This window comes from Cricetulus griseus, assembly GCF_003668045.3.
Source record: "Cricetulus griseus strain 17A/GY chromosome 1 unlocalized genomic scaffold, alternate assembly CriGri-PICRH-1.0 chr1_0, whole genome shotgun sequence".
In the NCBI taxonomy this organism is placed as follows: domain Eukaryota; kingdom Metazoa; phylum Chordata; class Mammalia; order Rodentia; family Cricetidae; genus Cricetulus; species Cricetulus griseus.
This window is the reverse complement of record NW_023276806.1, coordinates 204,262,473-204,280,151: the sequence shown is the minus strand read 5'-3', so window position 1 is coordinate 204,280,151 and position 17,679 is coordinate 204,262,473. Positions and strand designations below refer to the sequence as shown.

General features: G+C 36.9%; 1 protein-coding gene across 7 annotated transcripts in view; it reads left to right on the top strand.

Annotated features, from left to right (window-relative positions):
- Ptprz1 (protein tyrosine phosphatase receptor type Z1) overlaps positions 1-17,679 on the top strand; it is a 173,755-nt gene that overhangs the window by 112,468 nt on the left and 43,608 nt on the right. For 3 of the 7 annotated variants that reach the window (XM_027389970.2, XM_027389974.2, XM_027389973.2), the window contains 3 exons: positions 693-819; positions 8,375-8,421; positions 12,336-13,335. In XM_027389970.2, the coding sequence (XP_027245771.1) occupies positions 693-819; positions 8,375-8,421; positions 12,336-13,335 (1,174 nt within the window). Of the gene's footprint in view, positions 1-692; positions 820-8,374; positions 8,422-12,335; positions 15,889-17,679 lie in introns of all 7 variants that reach the window. The other 4 variants (XM_035450950.1, XM_027389969.2, XM_035450951.1 and 1 more) reach the window with 3 other exon arrangements.

Genomic DNA, 17,679 nt, shown 5'->3' with positions numbered 1-17,679 from the left:
TAAGTACTCCAATTAAAATGTCACAGTCAGCTTGAGAATCTCACCCATATGTGTTGTGTATTCTCTACTTGATCATAGGAAAAGTAATGTATTGAACAAATTTAAAGTGGTGACTAGGTCAGAACATTGGGGATAGAATAATATAAAAGACCCTCTTAGTTATGCACTTGAGTTATATGAATTACAGAAAATACAGCTCAGATTCCTTCTGAGACCCAAATAGCTTAATACTAGACTTTGATTTGATAGGGAGGGTTGGCCCGATGTGATGGGTTGGCAATCCCTCGTCTGATGGAGGTACAGGAAGACACCACTGCATCAGAAAGTTCCTGGGCTCTATGTTCAGGCAGCAAGACTGCAGGTCCAGTGAACCTACTTAAATGAATCTGCCTTTATTAGTATATTTGATAGCATATGGGCACAATAGATAAAAATTTTAACTACTGTTAAATTCATTTGTCTATAATATCGAGAGAATGGTATAGGAGAAGATGAGGAATTTGTAAGCAAATATTTCCCCTCATAGTTTATAAAGAAGGTAACACTGCTTTGTGAGATACATAGACACATGCATGTATACACACACATTTTCATGCAGGCACACTTAGTCAGGATAAAGAGAGTTGTTCATTTTTCACTGTCAATGTTTTCTGAGAGGAATTTTTGTATAACTTGTACTATCTTTCTTCTAGGGTGCTATTCTCAATAACTTACTACCTAATATGAGTTACGTTCTTCAAATAGTGGCCATATGCACTAATGGCTTATATGGAAAATACAGTGACCAGCTGATAGTCGACATGCCTACTGAGGACACTGGTGAGTGTCCTGAAATGTTCCTCTCTTTTCTGAGTAAATGAAGCTGTTTTGATTACTGGGCATACAGATACTTTCTTCTGACTTAGTTGTTCATTGGGTGTTTTTATAAGTTTATTTTTCTTAGCATTCAAAGCAGTGGGTTTCATGACAGCCTTTTCTTACATACATGTTTGTGTTTATCTTCTCACTCTGCTCTTCCCTCCGCCCCATCCTTTCCCTACCCCAGAAGCCACCCTCTGCTTTCATGCATGTATAGTCTATTACCCCCACCACTTAAGACCTCTTTTTTCCCTCTCATGGACTCCTTTCTAGTTTGATGGTCAGTACCAACCCACCTCTACACATATATGAAAAACAAAATCCACAATTCACATGTAAGCAGAAAAATATAATATTTGTCTTTCAGGGTCTGGTTTACTTTTTTTTTTTTTTCAAATTTTTCCTCCAATGTCATGACTTTTTTGTAATGACTGACTTCAGTTCTATTGTGTGGTATATACCACATTTTCTTCATTCATTCATCTGCTGAGGGACATCTGGGCTGGTCACATTTGCTGCTATCATGAATGGTGCCACAGTAAATGTGAAAGTGTTTAAACTAAAAAAGTCCTAAAAAAGTGTTAGGATAGTGAACTAAAGAAATGGTTGGGAAGGAAGGAAGGACAGAGGGAGGAATCGGGGAGGGTGGGAAGGAGGGAGGGAGGGAGGGAGAGAAGGAGGGAGAAAACACAAATGGCCAATAAATATTTTAATTAGTGTTCAACATCTTCAGCCGTCAGGGAAATCTAAATTAAAACCGATTTGAGATTTTTATCTCACCCTAGTAGGAATGGCTCTCTTCAAGAACAACCAAAGGAGACAATCAGTCCTGGTGAGAATGTAGTGAAAGAACTTGTTTTAGGGTTCCTATTTCCCTGAAGTGACACCGTGACCACAGCAACTCTTATAAAGGAAACAATGTAGTTGGTTTAGTCCATTGTCTTCTTGGTAGCATGCAGATAGATATGGTGCTGGAGAAAGAGCTGAGAGTTCTACATTTTAATCAATAGGCAGCAGAAGCAACTGTGTGTCACACTGAGCATGGCTTCATAAAATAAGACCTCAAAGCCCACCCTGACAGTGGGATTCTTCCTGCAACAAGGCCACACCTCCTAATAGTGCCTCTCCCTAAGGGGGCCATTTTGTTTTCAAACCACTGCAGAACTCTTATTCACTATTGGTGGGACTGAAAACTGGTACAGCCAGTGTGGAAATCAGTGTGGAGTTTTCTCTAAAACATAAAAATGGAACTGACTTTTATATCCTTTTAAACAAAGGAAAATTTTCTTTTCTGTTACAGGGCAGGAAAAAAATCTTTTCTAATACAAGGTAATCTGTACATTTAGTAACAGTTTACACTTATACAATAAGAAAAACAAAATCCATTCATGCTTGCAAAAAAATCGTCAAATGGAAATTCACAAGTGAATTTGAGGCTTACTTTAGACTTACTTAAAACTTGGTTTCATTTGTATTTATTTCCTTTTCAGCCCCCAAAGCATGTAGTAAGTATCATGCCAGGTGTCTTGAAACATCTATACAAAGCATCTCAAATTTTACTTTAAATGTTTTTCCACTTTTTAGAATTTGATTGGGGCATGTTTTTCGTTTCCTTAATATACCAATCTTATTTTTGAAGAAACAGAAGTGTTTCTAGTTGTGTTTATCTGCATGCATCCTTTCTAAACATTAAGGAGAAACCTTTTGATCTCAAACATATGCAATAAACTAATTAAGATATAGGTGTAATTTGACAATCTCCAGATTTTCATAGCTTTCCTTTTATCACTAAAAGCAGTTTTCAAGTGTTCGAGTTCAAGTGTATGTGTGTACCTACATGTATGGGTATATGTTACAATATGCATATTCACATAAATGCATATATACACACATAAATGTGAATATTCTTTGGTCATCCATACCATGATTTTAGTTATTACAGTGTTCACAAGTTTTTCCGTGTCAAATGAATAGTTATAGCATAACTATGTTTTATGTACAGAGGAGAAAATGCCTTGTTTTCATTGTCTAAAGGCTATAGTAGGAGTTTAATCAAATGTTAGCTCACATAACTAGCATGTTTCATCACCTTGTATGATTGCTTAACTAGTTGATTTTTAACTGTAAGGAATGTATGATTGTTAAATATCAGAATGCATTTGCTTCCCAACCAAATATCAGAAAACCTTGCCCATTGATAGTTAATGACTTGTTCATGTGATGACATGCTTGTTTTTAAATGTTATACCTCAGGGCCTCTACATGACTTTATTTTTTTTTAACTGCCTTTATTTTTTTTTAAGTTGAGTTGTTGGTTTTTTTTTTTTTTCTTTTTTAGGTCATTAATTAAATTTTATTTTACATTCTGATCTGACCCGAAGTTGTCCCTCCCTCTTCCTCTCCTTCCTTCCCCTCCCCCCCCAGGCTCTCCCCTGAACCTCCCCTCATGCATTCCTCCTCTGACTCTGAGAAAGGGGCAGGCCTCCCATGGGCAGGCCTCCCATCAACAAAGCATGGTATCTCAAGTAAAGGCAAGACAAAGCTCCTCCCCCTGCATCAAGGCTGGGTTAGGCAACCCAGCATAGGGAATAGGTTCCAAAAAGCCAGTCAAGCTGCTAGGACAGGCCCTGATCCAACTGCTAGGAGTTCCACAACTGTCACAAGCTACACACTGTCACACACACGCAGAGGTCCTAGGTCAGTTCCATGCAGGCTCCCTAGCTATCAGTTCAGAGTCCGAGAGCTCCCAGGAGACCAGGTCAGCTGTCTCTCTGGGTTTGAAAGTTGGGTCGTTTATAAATGGAAAAATGGTGAGACTTTCAGGATGTATTCAGTGTCACGATATTCCAGGGAACAACAGCTTTCTCCAAAGTTCCCCACATGTATCTATCCAGATAGCAACATCAGTAACAAGACAACATTGTCCAGGTTGGCCAAGCACATATATGATCTATTTATAAATAGATCAAGATGTATTATATAATTAATTCATTTTGGTACAAATCATTTGGGGCATATTCACTTAATTATATACCCTCATCTCTGTACATAAAACAGATTCCAAGGCATTTATAAGAAATGAGTTGCTTACTGTATCCTGTTCTATACTTGTTACTATGCCACATTTTTCAACTTTTTAAAGATTTTTGTTCTTTTTTTCCATTTTGAAATGCTTGTTGCATATGATAATGATCAAATGGGTGTGTTCTGTATGATTTATCTCTGCTTGCTTTTTTTTTTTAGAGTGAGTATCTTACCAAAGTGCTAATCTTTGTAGTATTTTCTCATTTGTACAAAATAATAAATATTATAACTTAATTTCTATTTATTCAAAGGACTGGGGCACTGTTGAACATTTCTATGACGGGACACTAGATTGCACCTACCCTTTAATCTCCATGGATGTCTTAGACCCCAAAAGCGATTTTCAGAGTAATGATGTTTTAGCATAGGGTAAACATAAGAAGCCAAGATAATGAAAATAACAGGTGGACTATCCCCTAACTATACCCATCAAAAAGTTTCTTCATCAAGAACAAGTTTATTGTTCAGAGTTTTCTTCTTAATTATGAATAAGTATTAATTCTCCTAAACTTTCCCACCTAATTTTAAAGGCTTCATCTTAATTTGCTTACTTAGATTTCACATTAGCTTAAATATTGTTTCTATGGTAAACATGGGACACTCTGGACCATGATGCCACCTTGTATGTAGTATGGCAAAACAGGTCACTTTCTAATTAGTGAATCTTGTTATTCTTGTGGCTAATATTGGAACCTGTTAGGTTGGCGAGTATTTCATAGCTCTGATCAGCGCCATTTCATCTTGTTGGTCATGCTACTCCTTTTCCTTGGTGATGTTATAATGCAGAAGATTGAATTAATCTGCGGTTATTGAAAGTAAGCTGTTTTCTAAATGCTGTATAGTTTATTGATTGTGTTCACATGAAATGAAGAAGGCATTTTATAATGGGCCTCATGTTTTCATAGACCTCAAGCATTCAATCACGGTCTGAGGAAAATTCAGTCTTCTCAATTGGTTCTTTAACTTCCTAATTTGATTAAATTGTGTATTTAAATTGATAGTTTTACACTTTTATTGTTTGTGCATCCTAATTTTACTTATCACTACATACAACAATATTAACATAAACTAATGTCCATTAAGTATTACTTCAAGCACTATTTTAAAATACATTCATAAATTCATGGTAAGAAAATAATTTAAAAGTCTCAAGGATGCCTTCTTAGTATTGAGAAGAAATATTCTTTTAAGAGACATTTTGGGAAATTATATTTACAAGTGAATAATTCACAAATATATTCATTTCATTGTCACTAACATAAGCATGTTCAAGTCTCTTCTCTGATTAAGATTATACAATATAGAAGACACATTAACCTCTATATTTTAGGATTTTGATAACTACATGTGTTAAATTTAAACATGTGACAAAATAAATCCACACATTCTACTATCCACTTACTGTGTGCTTTGCAGTTTGTGTCCAGGTGTCTTGTTTCCATCACTGCTCTGTCATTACTTCGCACGCATTGTACCATGCTGCTAATGTTATTATATACTTATATTTTAAATTACAGCTTGAAGCAATTGGAGTCTATATTTCATTTACATTCTGCACTGTGAAACTTGCCTTACCTTAAAACAATTAAATAACTTTGCTAATAAGTGTTATCAGTGTTGCTTCCTTGTGTTATGAAATATTAAAGTTCTAATGTTCTACTTATGATTTGCTCTTAAATATATCTAACATTACATGTGCTTCAGAGTCTGTCACCTGTGTTTGATCAGCTATTTCATAAATGTGAATTTAAGTATTCACTCAAAAAAAAAGAAAGAAAGAAAGAGAAAAATAGACATAGACATTCACTAACAGATTTACCCCTGGCTCACTTGGAGCCTATTTGGCTGCAGTGAGGATACTCTACAAACCAGTATAATTTGTGAACTTTTATATATAAGTAATAATCAAGTCAACTGGTAATTACTAGAATATCAATTACTATTTTTGAAGAGCCATCAAGGGGAAACCAACATGACACCCATTATCTCTACTTGGGATGCTGGTTTTGAACCTTCACACTCAGAAGTGTGACTTCAGAATCTTGAAGGGAAACACAAACAGTTCGTAAAAATTGCCCTATTTATGAAACCCCAGAATTTCTATCAAAGTGACATGAGTCTAGCTGGGAACTAGAGTGACAATCTTTCAAAGAGAGTTTGTACTTAGCATTGTGAAGATGGGGACCTGCTCCTAAGGGCTCCATCTGTGAGATTGCCATGCAATGGAGAAGGCCACACAGGCTGCTCCAGGACCTAAGGAAGCCAGGAGAAGGTTTGTTCTTACTGCAGTGAGCAGGAAACTCAAGTCCAGTCAGTAGCAGTGACTCATACTCTGTGTTTACATGGCTGGATGAGTGTACACATTTCACTTTGGGGGAACCACAATCCAAATAGTTAACTGATGCTGGTTAGTTAAAGTTAAAAATGTATCAAATGCAACACATACTGAGAATTCTGAAATGAAAGGAAGTCAACCTTCACCTCAACCCTGTCAAATAAAGAAAATTTGGGGTTTTTTTCCATTAAAAATATGTAGTCAGATGAAGTTAAGCTGTCTTAAAAATCTGAACCATCTCCTGATGCATGTTGAAAGGAGTATAAAACTGCTGAATTTTTCATAAAGGTGAAAAATATATAGTATAATACATTCATCATTAAGAAACATTTCATTATGATTTGCCCTTATCATTAAAATGGTCCAAGGCAGATGACAAGATAGGGCTTCTAGGAAGCCCCAGGTAATGTCTCATGGTCAGAGTTTGGAGATTACTACACACAGGGACCATTCTACTCTAGCTGTATCTTTTAGAAAAGTAAGTAGCAACTCTTTTCAGGCACAGTGCATTGTGTGCTGTTAATTTTCCACATGTTGGTTTTCTTGACTATTACAAAGACTCAGGTGTTTGAGAGAATTGATACTACTTTAAATTAGAGCCCATTATGAACAAAAAGCATGAAAACCAGATGTGAGGAAATGGCTACACAGGAACAAAGATGGAACAATTGGTCCATATAAAAATTTCCAAACTCTTTCATAGTCAAGTTTTACAAGGGAAAAAATGAGAATTTAATGTAAGTCTGGGATTATTTTCAAGTGAGAATTTTCACTTTGATAGCACAGAAAATTAGTAAGGGTAAGTCACTCTGAAATAGCTAAGCTTTTAAGAGTATTAACTTTAAATCATAGGAGTTGGGTACATTTATAGACACTATGTGATTTCTCTTCTAAATAGAATTCATGCACCCAACTGTTTTTGCTTTTATATCTATTAATACCTAGTGAGTTTCTGATGATAAAAATGAACTTGTGACAATCTATATTGAAGGGAAAGTCAAAATATGATGACTATTTAATGTCAGTTGAGCTATGCCATGGAATTTCTTTAGAATATGCATTTACTGTGTAAACACATAAACACAGAGCACAACACAAACTGCCGATGGAGTGAAGTTTCATAAAGCCTGTATATAATAAAAATATCATTGAAACAATGCCCCTGGGCTTTCACTGCTGCTGTGTTTATCCTCTTGCTAATAAACCCAACACTTGGCTGACGACTGAGAAATATCCATCAACTCCCAGTAATCTGTCTGTGTGCTAGATTCTTTTCTGCACACCAAGAACCAGGTTTTAATCCTTTCCAGGCAAGTGCTCAACCACTGAGTTACATCACTGGGCTCTTAGCCTATTCTAACACTTGCTAATAGGTGTTTTTAAGCAATGGTAAAAATGTGTTGGTTGTAATTGGCTGGGAAAATAAAAAAAAAAGCAGACTTGAATAAATCTGGTTACCGATTCTCTACAATGGTGTAAATGGTCTTATCTGAATTTCCCTGGAGAACAGACATAGGAATCCTTCTGTCCAGTACTCTACGGATCAAACCTGTGCAGAAGCTTGCTGATAAAGTTCCCCGTCTTTCCTGCCGGCATTTTAATAAGTACAAGCACCAATAGAAAGAGTGAGAAGGAATTGCTTGTCCCTTAGTAAGAAGAACTTCAGGAAGTTAGCCAAGTCATAAATTGTGTCCTGCCTGCGTCTCTAGAAAGCCCCTGTCACACCTCAGCTCTCCTGTCATCTCCAAAGATGCACTGATGAGAAACTGGGCTTGCTTTTACTTTTAGATTTTTCATTGTCATGTCCTTTCTTTCCTTCTTAGCTTTGGTGGGAGTTGGCTGGGATTGAGGAAGGCAAGTCCAGTGTAAGATAGCAATCAATGTAAATGTCACATGTCAGTTTTAGTGCTGCTTCATGGGTTGGTTGATAGTGTTGAAAACTAAAATTTGGCAGGGTTTTTTTTTTTTTTTTGAGTCATTTTCAAAGCTAGTGATTTTTCACTTTTCTTTTAACTTTCTCTTTTTCTACCCAAAGATAAGCCTATAAGGCTGCGAGTTAAATTAAAACTGATAATAATATTGTTTTTAACTTTGTAGAACTTGACCTATTTCCTGAATTAATTGGATCTGAAGAAATCATCAAGGTATCATAGCCATTTTTATATTCAAATGTTTTAAAGTTTAAAAGCCTATCTAGAATTATTGTTTGGATTTTAAATACTGTTGTATGATTCACTGTTGGGCTAATTGCTATATGCTAATGTCAGACATTGGTATATGTGGTTTATGACAAATCTGGAAGAGATTTTGATTAGTATAACACCCAAAAAATAATCAGTCCTGCAAATACTTGTAGCTGTAGGCTACACCTATGTTGGAACTTTGTAGCGTCCTATTTTTTCTAATAATATTTCCATAGTTTTTAAAATTGCTACAGTTTATAAATAGCCAATGACAGACACATAGTAAATAAGAACCAGATTATTAATAGAGCATTTTTGTATTTGAGCTATTCATATAAAAATTGTATGTTTTTATCACAATGTCCTCTGAATAAATAAACATTTGAGAATATCAAAAATTTTAACATTCTTAATGTTCGACATGAGAGAAAAAAATTGGTGAGTATATTTCAAACTAACCACAAATGTATTAATCATCATAATTGAAACTATATTTTCAAACCAGGTACTCCAAATGATATAAACATATGCATATGTACAAATTGTGTAGGAGCCAAGAAAAATAATAATGCCATTATTATTATTACCTAGTAATAAATTGAAATCAGGCTATCATTTTACAGAAAGAATTACCTCAATGATTTATATATCTATCATTGAAATTTCTTACCATGGATTAACTTACCCAAATATTTATTCTACTTTATAACAAGACTTCACAAAATTCATCTGGGTATAGTTTTTTTGTGTGTAGCCATGAATTCATTTTCAAATATGTACAAATAATGCCTAGAATTAATAACAGAATCAAGTCAAAAGAAAGAAAAATACTTTTTTTTACTATGCTGCCAAATTAACTCCTTTTATCTGATAAGCTGAAGCAAGTCCTTGTTCTAGTAATTTAGCAAATGGTATTGTTTATGTTCTAGCTCTTATGAAATGCAGTATGTAATTACTTTTCATTATAAATGCCATGATTACAATTCACTGTTTATTTTTATCATTAATTAATATTGACACTAAAGAGGCCCCAGGAGAAGCTTACAAAAGTTGTTTGAAATTTCCCAATGTTAATTATTAGCAAATTTCTGTATAAATCTACACTGTTGTGTTTATTATAGCTTTTAGTTGCATGAATAGGCTATAAATTCAAGCAGTGTAAGATTAGAGAAAATGAGATTATATATATGGCATGTTATTTAAGTCTCATCAGCTACATGTATTACAAACAAGCAGTTCTTCTCATCTGATATGAATGCTGCATTGTTGGCAAGTTACATCTCCACAGCCCATCATGTTAAAAAGGTTCCTCAACAGGAAGAGAGAAAAAACCCCAGCATATCTGTCAAAGTTCCAGTAAGAAACAGATATCACAGGCTAGTGTGCTCACTGAGGTTGATTTAATAAAAACCCTATTCAAAGGTGTGTGAGAAAGTCAATGGATGTCAAGAGGTGGCTTGTACACTTGGGCCTAGAGCTATCAGAGACTGTTTGCTGTACCTGCACTCAAAGGGAGGGGAGAAGTTATAGAGCCTGTCTCCCAGCAGATGCTGTGACCTCTGTAGAACGATAGGACCATCCTATGATAAAAACATAGGTGATAGAGCTGCCAGACAATATTCTCACTGCCCCACTTCCCACTTCCTAGCACAACAGAAATTGTGAGAATCAGGACATAAAGGGAGAGAATGCATTGCTCAAAGAGAGGGCAGATATGTGAGAAGGCTCAATAGAACCAAAAAAAAAAAAAAAAAAAAAAAAAAAAAAAAAAAAAAACAAACATCATTTCCTTGTCAGGAAGATTTATGACCTGGAAGAAAATGGAAGGATTTATGAAGAACTACAGTATTTGTGGGATTTCCCATGTCAATAGCATCCAGAGAAGCAGCAATCCCATTTTTTCAGATTTTTTAATTTAAATTAGAAACAAGTTTGTCTTACATTTCAATCCCAGTTTCCTCTCCCTCCCCTCCTCCCCCGCCCCTCACTAACCCCCTATCCCATCCCCTTTCTGTTTCCTGGGGAGGGTGAGGCCTTCCAGGCCATTTTATAATATAAAAACATAACACAGTTTGCACTGCTGTGGGAAAGGAGTCAGCTGCCACCACATATGTGAGCCTTAAAACAATAGGTTCAGGTACTGTTGTGAGCCAATTTAGCTTTACAAATCAATACATTTCACCTTACTGAAACTAAATATCTAAGTATATGGTCAGGTCAGAACAGATACATTTAATGGTGTGTTTTCCTCCAGTGTGACTTTGAGATGGGTTGAAAACACTGCTCAATCCTCCCACCGTTTAATTTCTAACGCTTTCTAATCTTTGTACAGGGTGAATGAGACAGGCTGAGAAGTGCATGGATTGCATCCATGATGGTTTTTAAGTCCTGCGTATTTAAATGAAAGAAAAGTAGGTCCTCTCCAGGTAGAAAAGCATCACTATGAAAAGTAAACATCTCCCCATGGTCCTAGCTTTAAAGCTTTCCATTTAAAAAGAGAAAAACAGTTGACAAAGCAGGTGTGGTGACACTGAAGAAAGAGAAGAGAAATGACAATTCTGCAAGAACTTATAAGGAAGAGTATTTATTAAAATATTTGCAATCATATGTATATATGTACATATGAATCATAGAGCATGAACAATATATTCTTGAAATGGTGGCAGAAGGTAGTATGAGGTCACAGAATCTAGCAAAGCATGGAGAACAGTCGATTACCTCCCTCAGATTCCAAGAGATTTCATTTGAATGTCATTAAATTTAAAATCTGCTAGGAAAGAAACCACTTAAAGAATATGTGCACGAAGGGTGTATAGCTTTTTCCCCAAAATAGGTGAGTACCACCAGGCTCTTAATAAATTGTTATGGAAATCTACATGGTTTATGATAGGGGATGATACAGTGTGTTAGTGGGGAACATCAGTAAAGATGAATATCAGTGTGGGGCCCATAGAAATTATTAGATCACACATTGCAACACATGATATATCTTTGGGGAGATCCAGCTCAGAAGAGGAGGAAAGAAAGGCGAAGTGATAATTGAGATTAAATTTGGGATTTTCTTTTCTAGACCTTAATTCACTTAAACTGTTTACAATAATCTGAGGATCTGAGAACATGCAGAATACTCAACTGTGTTCAATTTGTAAGGAGACAATAGAAATAGATTCCTACACAGATGTAGGAATAGACCTTTGGAGGAAAGGTTAACAAGTACTTAGAGACAATAGGACAGGAGGGGCAGGGGTGACTTTGTTAAGCAGTGTTTTCAATATTGGGAACATATGTGACTTTTGCCTCTTGGCTTCTGTTTTCCTTGGAAAGTGAACAAGAGTGTCATCTGCTGAGAATAAGAGAAAGAACAGGAAATGGAAGACTTGAGCAGTGCTCGGCATTGGGGCTTAGTGTGGAGGGTCATCAGAGAGCTAGGCAGATTCTTAGACTTTTAGTATTGAAGGAGAGGGTAGAAATTCCATTCCACTAAACTGGTGCTCTGCAAACTGGGTCAGATGGTGAAGCAAATATTTTAGTGGTGTTATTTTGATTCCCTTATTATGTAGCATTAAAATGAAGGCAGTTATAACTAAGGTGACTTCATTTAGTTTAATTGCTTTTTCTAGTGAATATAAAATAAAAGGTATATGATAGACATGTGTTGAATAAATACAAAAGATGAATGGAATAGAATAGAATAGAATAGAATAGAATAGAATAGAATAGAATAGAATAGAATAGGAGAATTGCATCCAATGAGGGTCAGAAGTCACGAAGGTCCTACAAGTGAAGCTTCATAGTATAATGCTGTGTTATTTAGATATTTAGATATTTTTCTCTAATTTCTTTATGCTCCTTTAAATTTTATTTGCCTTTCACAGGAGGAGGAATATGGAAAAGACAATGAAGGAAATACTGGCTTGAATCCCAATAGAGACAGTGCCACAAATCAAATAAGGAAAAAGGAACCCCAGGTTTCTACCACAACTCACTATAATTACATGGGTACTAAGTATAATGAAGCCAAGACTAACAGATCTCCAACAAGAGGAAGTGAATTATCTGGAAAGAGTGATGTTCTCAACACATCTCTGAATTCTACTTCCCAACAAGTTGCTGAACTGGATTCAGAAGAAGAAATGACCTTGCATTCTCACACTGGAACTAAGCTGCCGCCACAGAGTGTGGAAGGTACTTCAGCCTCCTTAAATGATGGATCTAAAACTCTCTTTGTCTTTCCACAGACAAACTTGTCCGGGACTGCAGAATCCTTAAACATGGTTTCCATAACAGAGTACCAAGAGGTGTCTACTGATATTGGTGAGGAAGAAAACTTACTGACTGATTTCAAGCTTGATAAAGGGGCTGATGATTCTTCAGGCTCCAGCCCTGCAACCTCTACTGTCCCTTTTTTCTCAGATAATATATCCCATGGATATATATCATCCTCAGAAATGCCTGAGGCTATCACATATGATGTCCTTAAGCCAGGGTCTACAAGAAATACTTCAGATGATTCAGCTTCATCAGGTTCAGAAGAATCAGTAAATGGTCTTTCTCCTGATGGGAGTGTGTGGTTTCCTGAACCCACAGATCTAACAACACAGTCTGAGATGGGATCCGGCAGAGAGAGCCTTCCCCAGGTGAACTCCACAGACCTACAAACTGATGAATCTGGGGAGACAACTGAGTCATTTTCTCCAGATGTCATGGTATCACAGGGCCCTTCGGTCACAGACATGGAAATGCCACATTACTCTACCTTTGCCTATCTCCCAACTGAAGTAACGCCACATGCTTTCACTCCGTCCTCCAGACCGCTTGACTTGGCTCCCACTCTCAACGTTCTCCATCCACAGACCACTCAACCAGTATACAATGGTGAGACTCCTCTTCAACCTTCCTACAGTAGTGAAGTGTTTCCTCTAGTCACCCCTTTGTTGCTTGACAATCAGACCCTCAACACTACCCCTGCTGCTTCAAGTAGTGATTCGGCCTTGCATGCTACGCCTGTATTTCCCAGTGTCGGTGTGTCATTTGAATCCATCCTGTCTTCCTCTGATGGGGCACCTTTGCTTCCATTTTCCTCTGCTTCCTTCAGTAGTGAATTGTTTCGCCATCTGCATACGGTTTCGCAACCCCCTCCACAAGTTACTTCAGCTGCTGAGAGGGATGAGCTGTCCTTGCATGCTTCTCTGCTGGTGGCTGGGGGTGATGTGCTGTTAGAGCCCAGCCTTGTTCAGTATTCTGATGTGGTGTCACATCAGGCCACTACTCACGCTGCTTCAGAGACGTTGGAATTTGGTAGTGAATCTGCTGTCCTTTATAAAACATCTATGGTTTCTCAGATTGAATCACCCGGCAGTGATACCATTATGCATGCACGTTCTTCAGGGCCTGAACCTTCTTATGCCTCTGAGGGCTCCCGCCACACGCTCACTGTTTCTTACAGTTCTGCAATCCCTGTGCATGATTCTGTCGATGTGTCTGATCAGGTGCCCTTACTTATCAGTCCTAGCCATATATCAATGCCTGAGTCCTCATTTATTACTGCAACTGCATCATTACCGCAGCCTCCTCCTGCCCTCTCTGGTGATGGGGAGTGGTCTGGAGCCTCCTCTGATAGTGAATTGCTTTTACCTGACACAGATGGGCTGAGAACTCTTAACATTTCCTCACCTGTTTCTGTAGCTGAATTTACGTATACAACATCTGTGTTTGGTGATGATGTTAAGCCACTTTCTAAAGGTGAAATAATGTCTGAAAATGAGACTGAACTGAAAATGTCTTCTTTCAGTGAGCTGGTGTACCATTCTGAAAGCACAGTCATGCCAAAGATGGCTGATGTTGTAAAGGAGTGGAATACATCTTTACAAGAAACCTCTGTTTCTATTTCTAGCACAAATGGCATGCTTCCAGAGTCTCTTGCTTATCCGATCACTAAGGTTTTTGATCATGAGATTAGTCAAGTTCCAGAAAGTAACTTCCCAGTTCAGCCTACACACACTGTATCGCAAGTATTTGGTGGCAGTTGGCTTAGCCCTGTGCTTAGCACAAACTCAGAGCCAGCGTTCTCTGACCCTGCTTCTAGTGAAGTATTACATCCTTCAACACAGACCTTGCTCTCTGAGGCCGCGTCTCCTTTTAATACTGAAGTATTGCTGCAACCTTCCTTTCAGGCTTCTGATGTTGACACCTTGCTTAAAACTGCTTTTCCATCACTGCCTAGTGATCCAGTGTTGACTGAAACCCCCAAGGTTGAACCAAGTAGCTCTTCCATATTGCATCCCATGGCATCAGAGTCTGCTTCAAGTGAAAACGCGCGGCCCTTTGCGTCTCTACTGGCTCTCCATGCATCACCTTCTAATACACACTCCACTTTACCTCAGGGTTTAACAATTCCTTACACAAGTGAGAAATATTCTGAACAAGGTTTGCTTAAGAGCAAAGGTCCCCAGCAAGTGCTGCCGTCTTTGTACAGTAACGATGAGTTGTTCCAGACCACACATCTGGACAGTAGCCAGGCCTATCCTCCCAAAGTGGGGCATGCATTTGCGACTCCTGTTATTTCAATTGATGAACCACAAAATACGCTTATAAACAATCTTGTGTATTCTGAGGAAGTTTCCACGCTCACTGAAAGTTCTATTACTGATAAGGTACTTGCTGGTCTTCCAACAGTTGTTTCTGATGTACTTGTATCGACCGACCATTCTGTTCCGTTAGGAAGTGGTTCCATTTCCGTTTCAACTGTTTCTCCCAACAGAGATGATGCTGTGACCACAGCCAAGTTGCTTCTTCCTTCTAAAGCTACTTCTAAATTGACTCATAGTGCCAGATCTGATGCTGATTTAGTGGGAGGTGAAGATGGTGATGACTATGATGATGATTATGATGACATAGATGGTGATCATTTTCCCATAAATAAATGTATGTCGTGCTCACCCTATAGAGAATCACAAGAAAAGGTAATGAATGACTCAGACACTCAGGAAAATAGTCTTGTGGATCAGAGTGACCCAATTTCACATTTGCTATTTGAGAATCCAGAAGAAGAAAATGGAGGCACAGGTGTAACTAGTGTGGAAAAAAGCCCCAATAAATCAGAACCAACAAATACGCTACCCCAGAAGAACAATGAGGGGAAAGAGGACAGTGACATTCCTATGGGCAGTGCGGTCCTTCCTCTCACCCCAGAATCTAAAGCCTGGACAGTTTTGACAAGTGATGAAGAGAGTGGGTCAGGGCAAGGCACCTCAGATAGCCTTAATGATAATGAGACTTCCACAGATTTCAGTTTTCCAGATGTTAATGAAAAAGATGCTGATGGTGTCCTGGAAGCAGATGACACAGGCATAGCTCCTGGATCGCCACGGTCCTCTACACCATCTGTTAATAGTGGGCACTCAGAAGTATCCAACAGTTCAGAGGCAGGTTAGTTATGAGCAAAGGGATAGAATAAGTTGTGCTAATTTTCTTACTATGAAAGTAAAATAGAAGAATCATGGAAGAAAAGAATTCTGGTACACCAGCAGATCTTCACGTTTTAATCAAAGCACTCAACAAATCAATTTTTGTCTCTTTAAAACATTATTTTATATATGATTTCAAATGAGTATGCAACATATTTTATTCCTTGATTTAATTATCTTCAAAAATACATTTTTTGTGTGTTGTTACTAATTCTCATCCTACAGGATTCCTATTGTATGTAGAATCAATTATGTATGCATAATACATCATTGGTATATTATAACGCAGTATGCTGTGTTGAGACAATTTAAATGTTCACACTTGTATCTTAAGTTGTAAACTAATCCTGTTGGATTTCAAATCTTAGTAATATGCTATAAGCATCTGTTCACCAATGGAAAGCAAGCAGACACGTCACCATGTCCACAGTAGCTGGGAGAGCTTCTAAAAACAATCACAGGGTTAAGAATTAACAGCTAAGGAAGATTTTTATAAACGTAATATTGTTTGAAAACTATCTTTCTTTGAGCTTCTTTATGTTGCCTAAAGAGGGCAGTATAAACCAGCGAAATAATTCTACTTTGTGTTTGTTAAAATATTTGTCATTCCTACTTAAAGAATCGACATGAATATGCATAGTACATATAGGTATTGTGTGACAAGATGTTAAAAAAAAACAAAGCCTAGAGCACTTTCTGTAGCAATGCATTTCATTGTTAATATATTTTATGCAAATTGGTTTGTTAGCCAGATGTTTCTTGGAGCAGATTGAGATATACAATACAGATGTGTGCTTTAAGTGTCAATGGTAACAAAACTCAAGTTTAATTCCATTAAATATATGAATAACTCGGTAATTCCACAGAATGCATGGCATAAAGATATAATTGCTTTGACTAAATGATAAAGTATTTTTAATTAACAATAAAAGTATTTAAATCTTAGTAAGCCAAAAGATAATCTAATATGATATTGGGTAGTAATTGCACAGAATTTAATGTTCAAAATTCAGAGTATAGAACCAAAGTCATTAAAACATATTTTCTCTTGGTTATTTTCATCATTCAAATTAGTTGCTTATTCTTTAGTATGGCAGCAATTAAGAATCTATATTTTTAGATAGGGAAGTTTCTTTTTTCTGCATTCTGACTCCATATCCATTTAACATTGCATTTCAACTTCAATGTATGAACTGGTGTGTGAGAAGGAATAGTGAGTCCATGGGTCACTGTAATCAGTAGACTACATATGCAAATTGTTGTCTCTCCTCAATTACAGTACTTGTTTTACTTTTTACATCTTTAGATTTATTTTAAAGAGAAATATCATGAGTCAATCTATTTTTGTTTCTTGCAAGATTATATTCTTATGGAAAGGCCACATATACACATACATAATAAAGCACTACATCTAGAATCATTGAAGGAAACCATTGCTTTTAGATGCATTAATAAGACTGATTTACTGTTAAGAATAGGCTCCCCCTCTAACGAAGACAAAGCAATATGATCCATCTTCATGAAATAACATAATTAATGAAGGAACTAAGATCAAATGAGACTAGGGAAAATCTTTGTGTTTTTAAAACTTTATCTGTAAAACTAATAGAGTTTGTTTTATCCAATTATTGAATATTCCCTAATCTGAAACTTATCATTTATGGTAGTTAAGATGTAGAAAAACTTACATGATATTTCTTAAAATAATATAAATACAGCACTGTGCACAAGCACATGCATGCGTGCGTGCGTG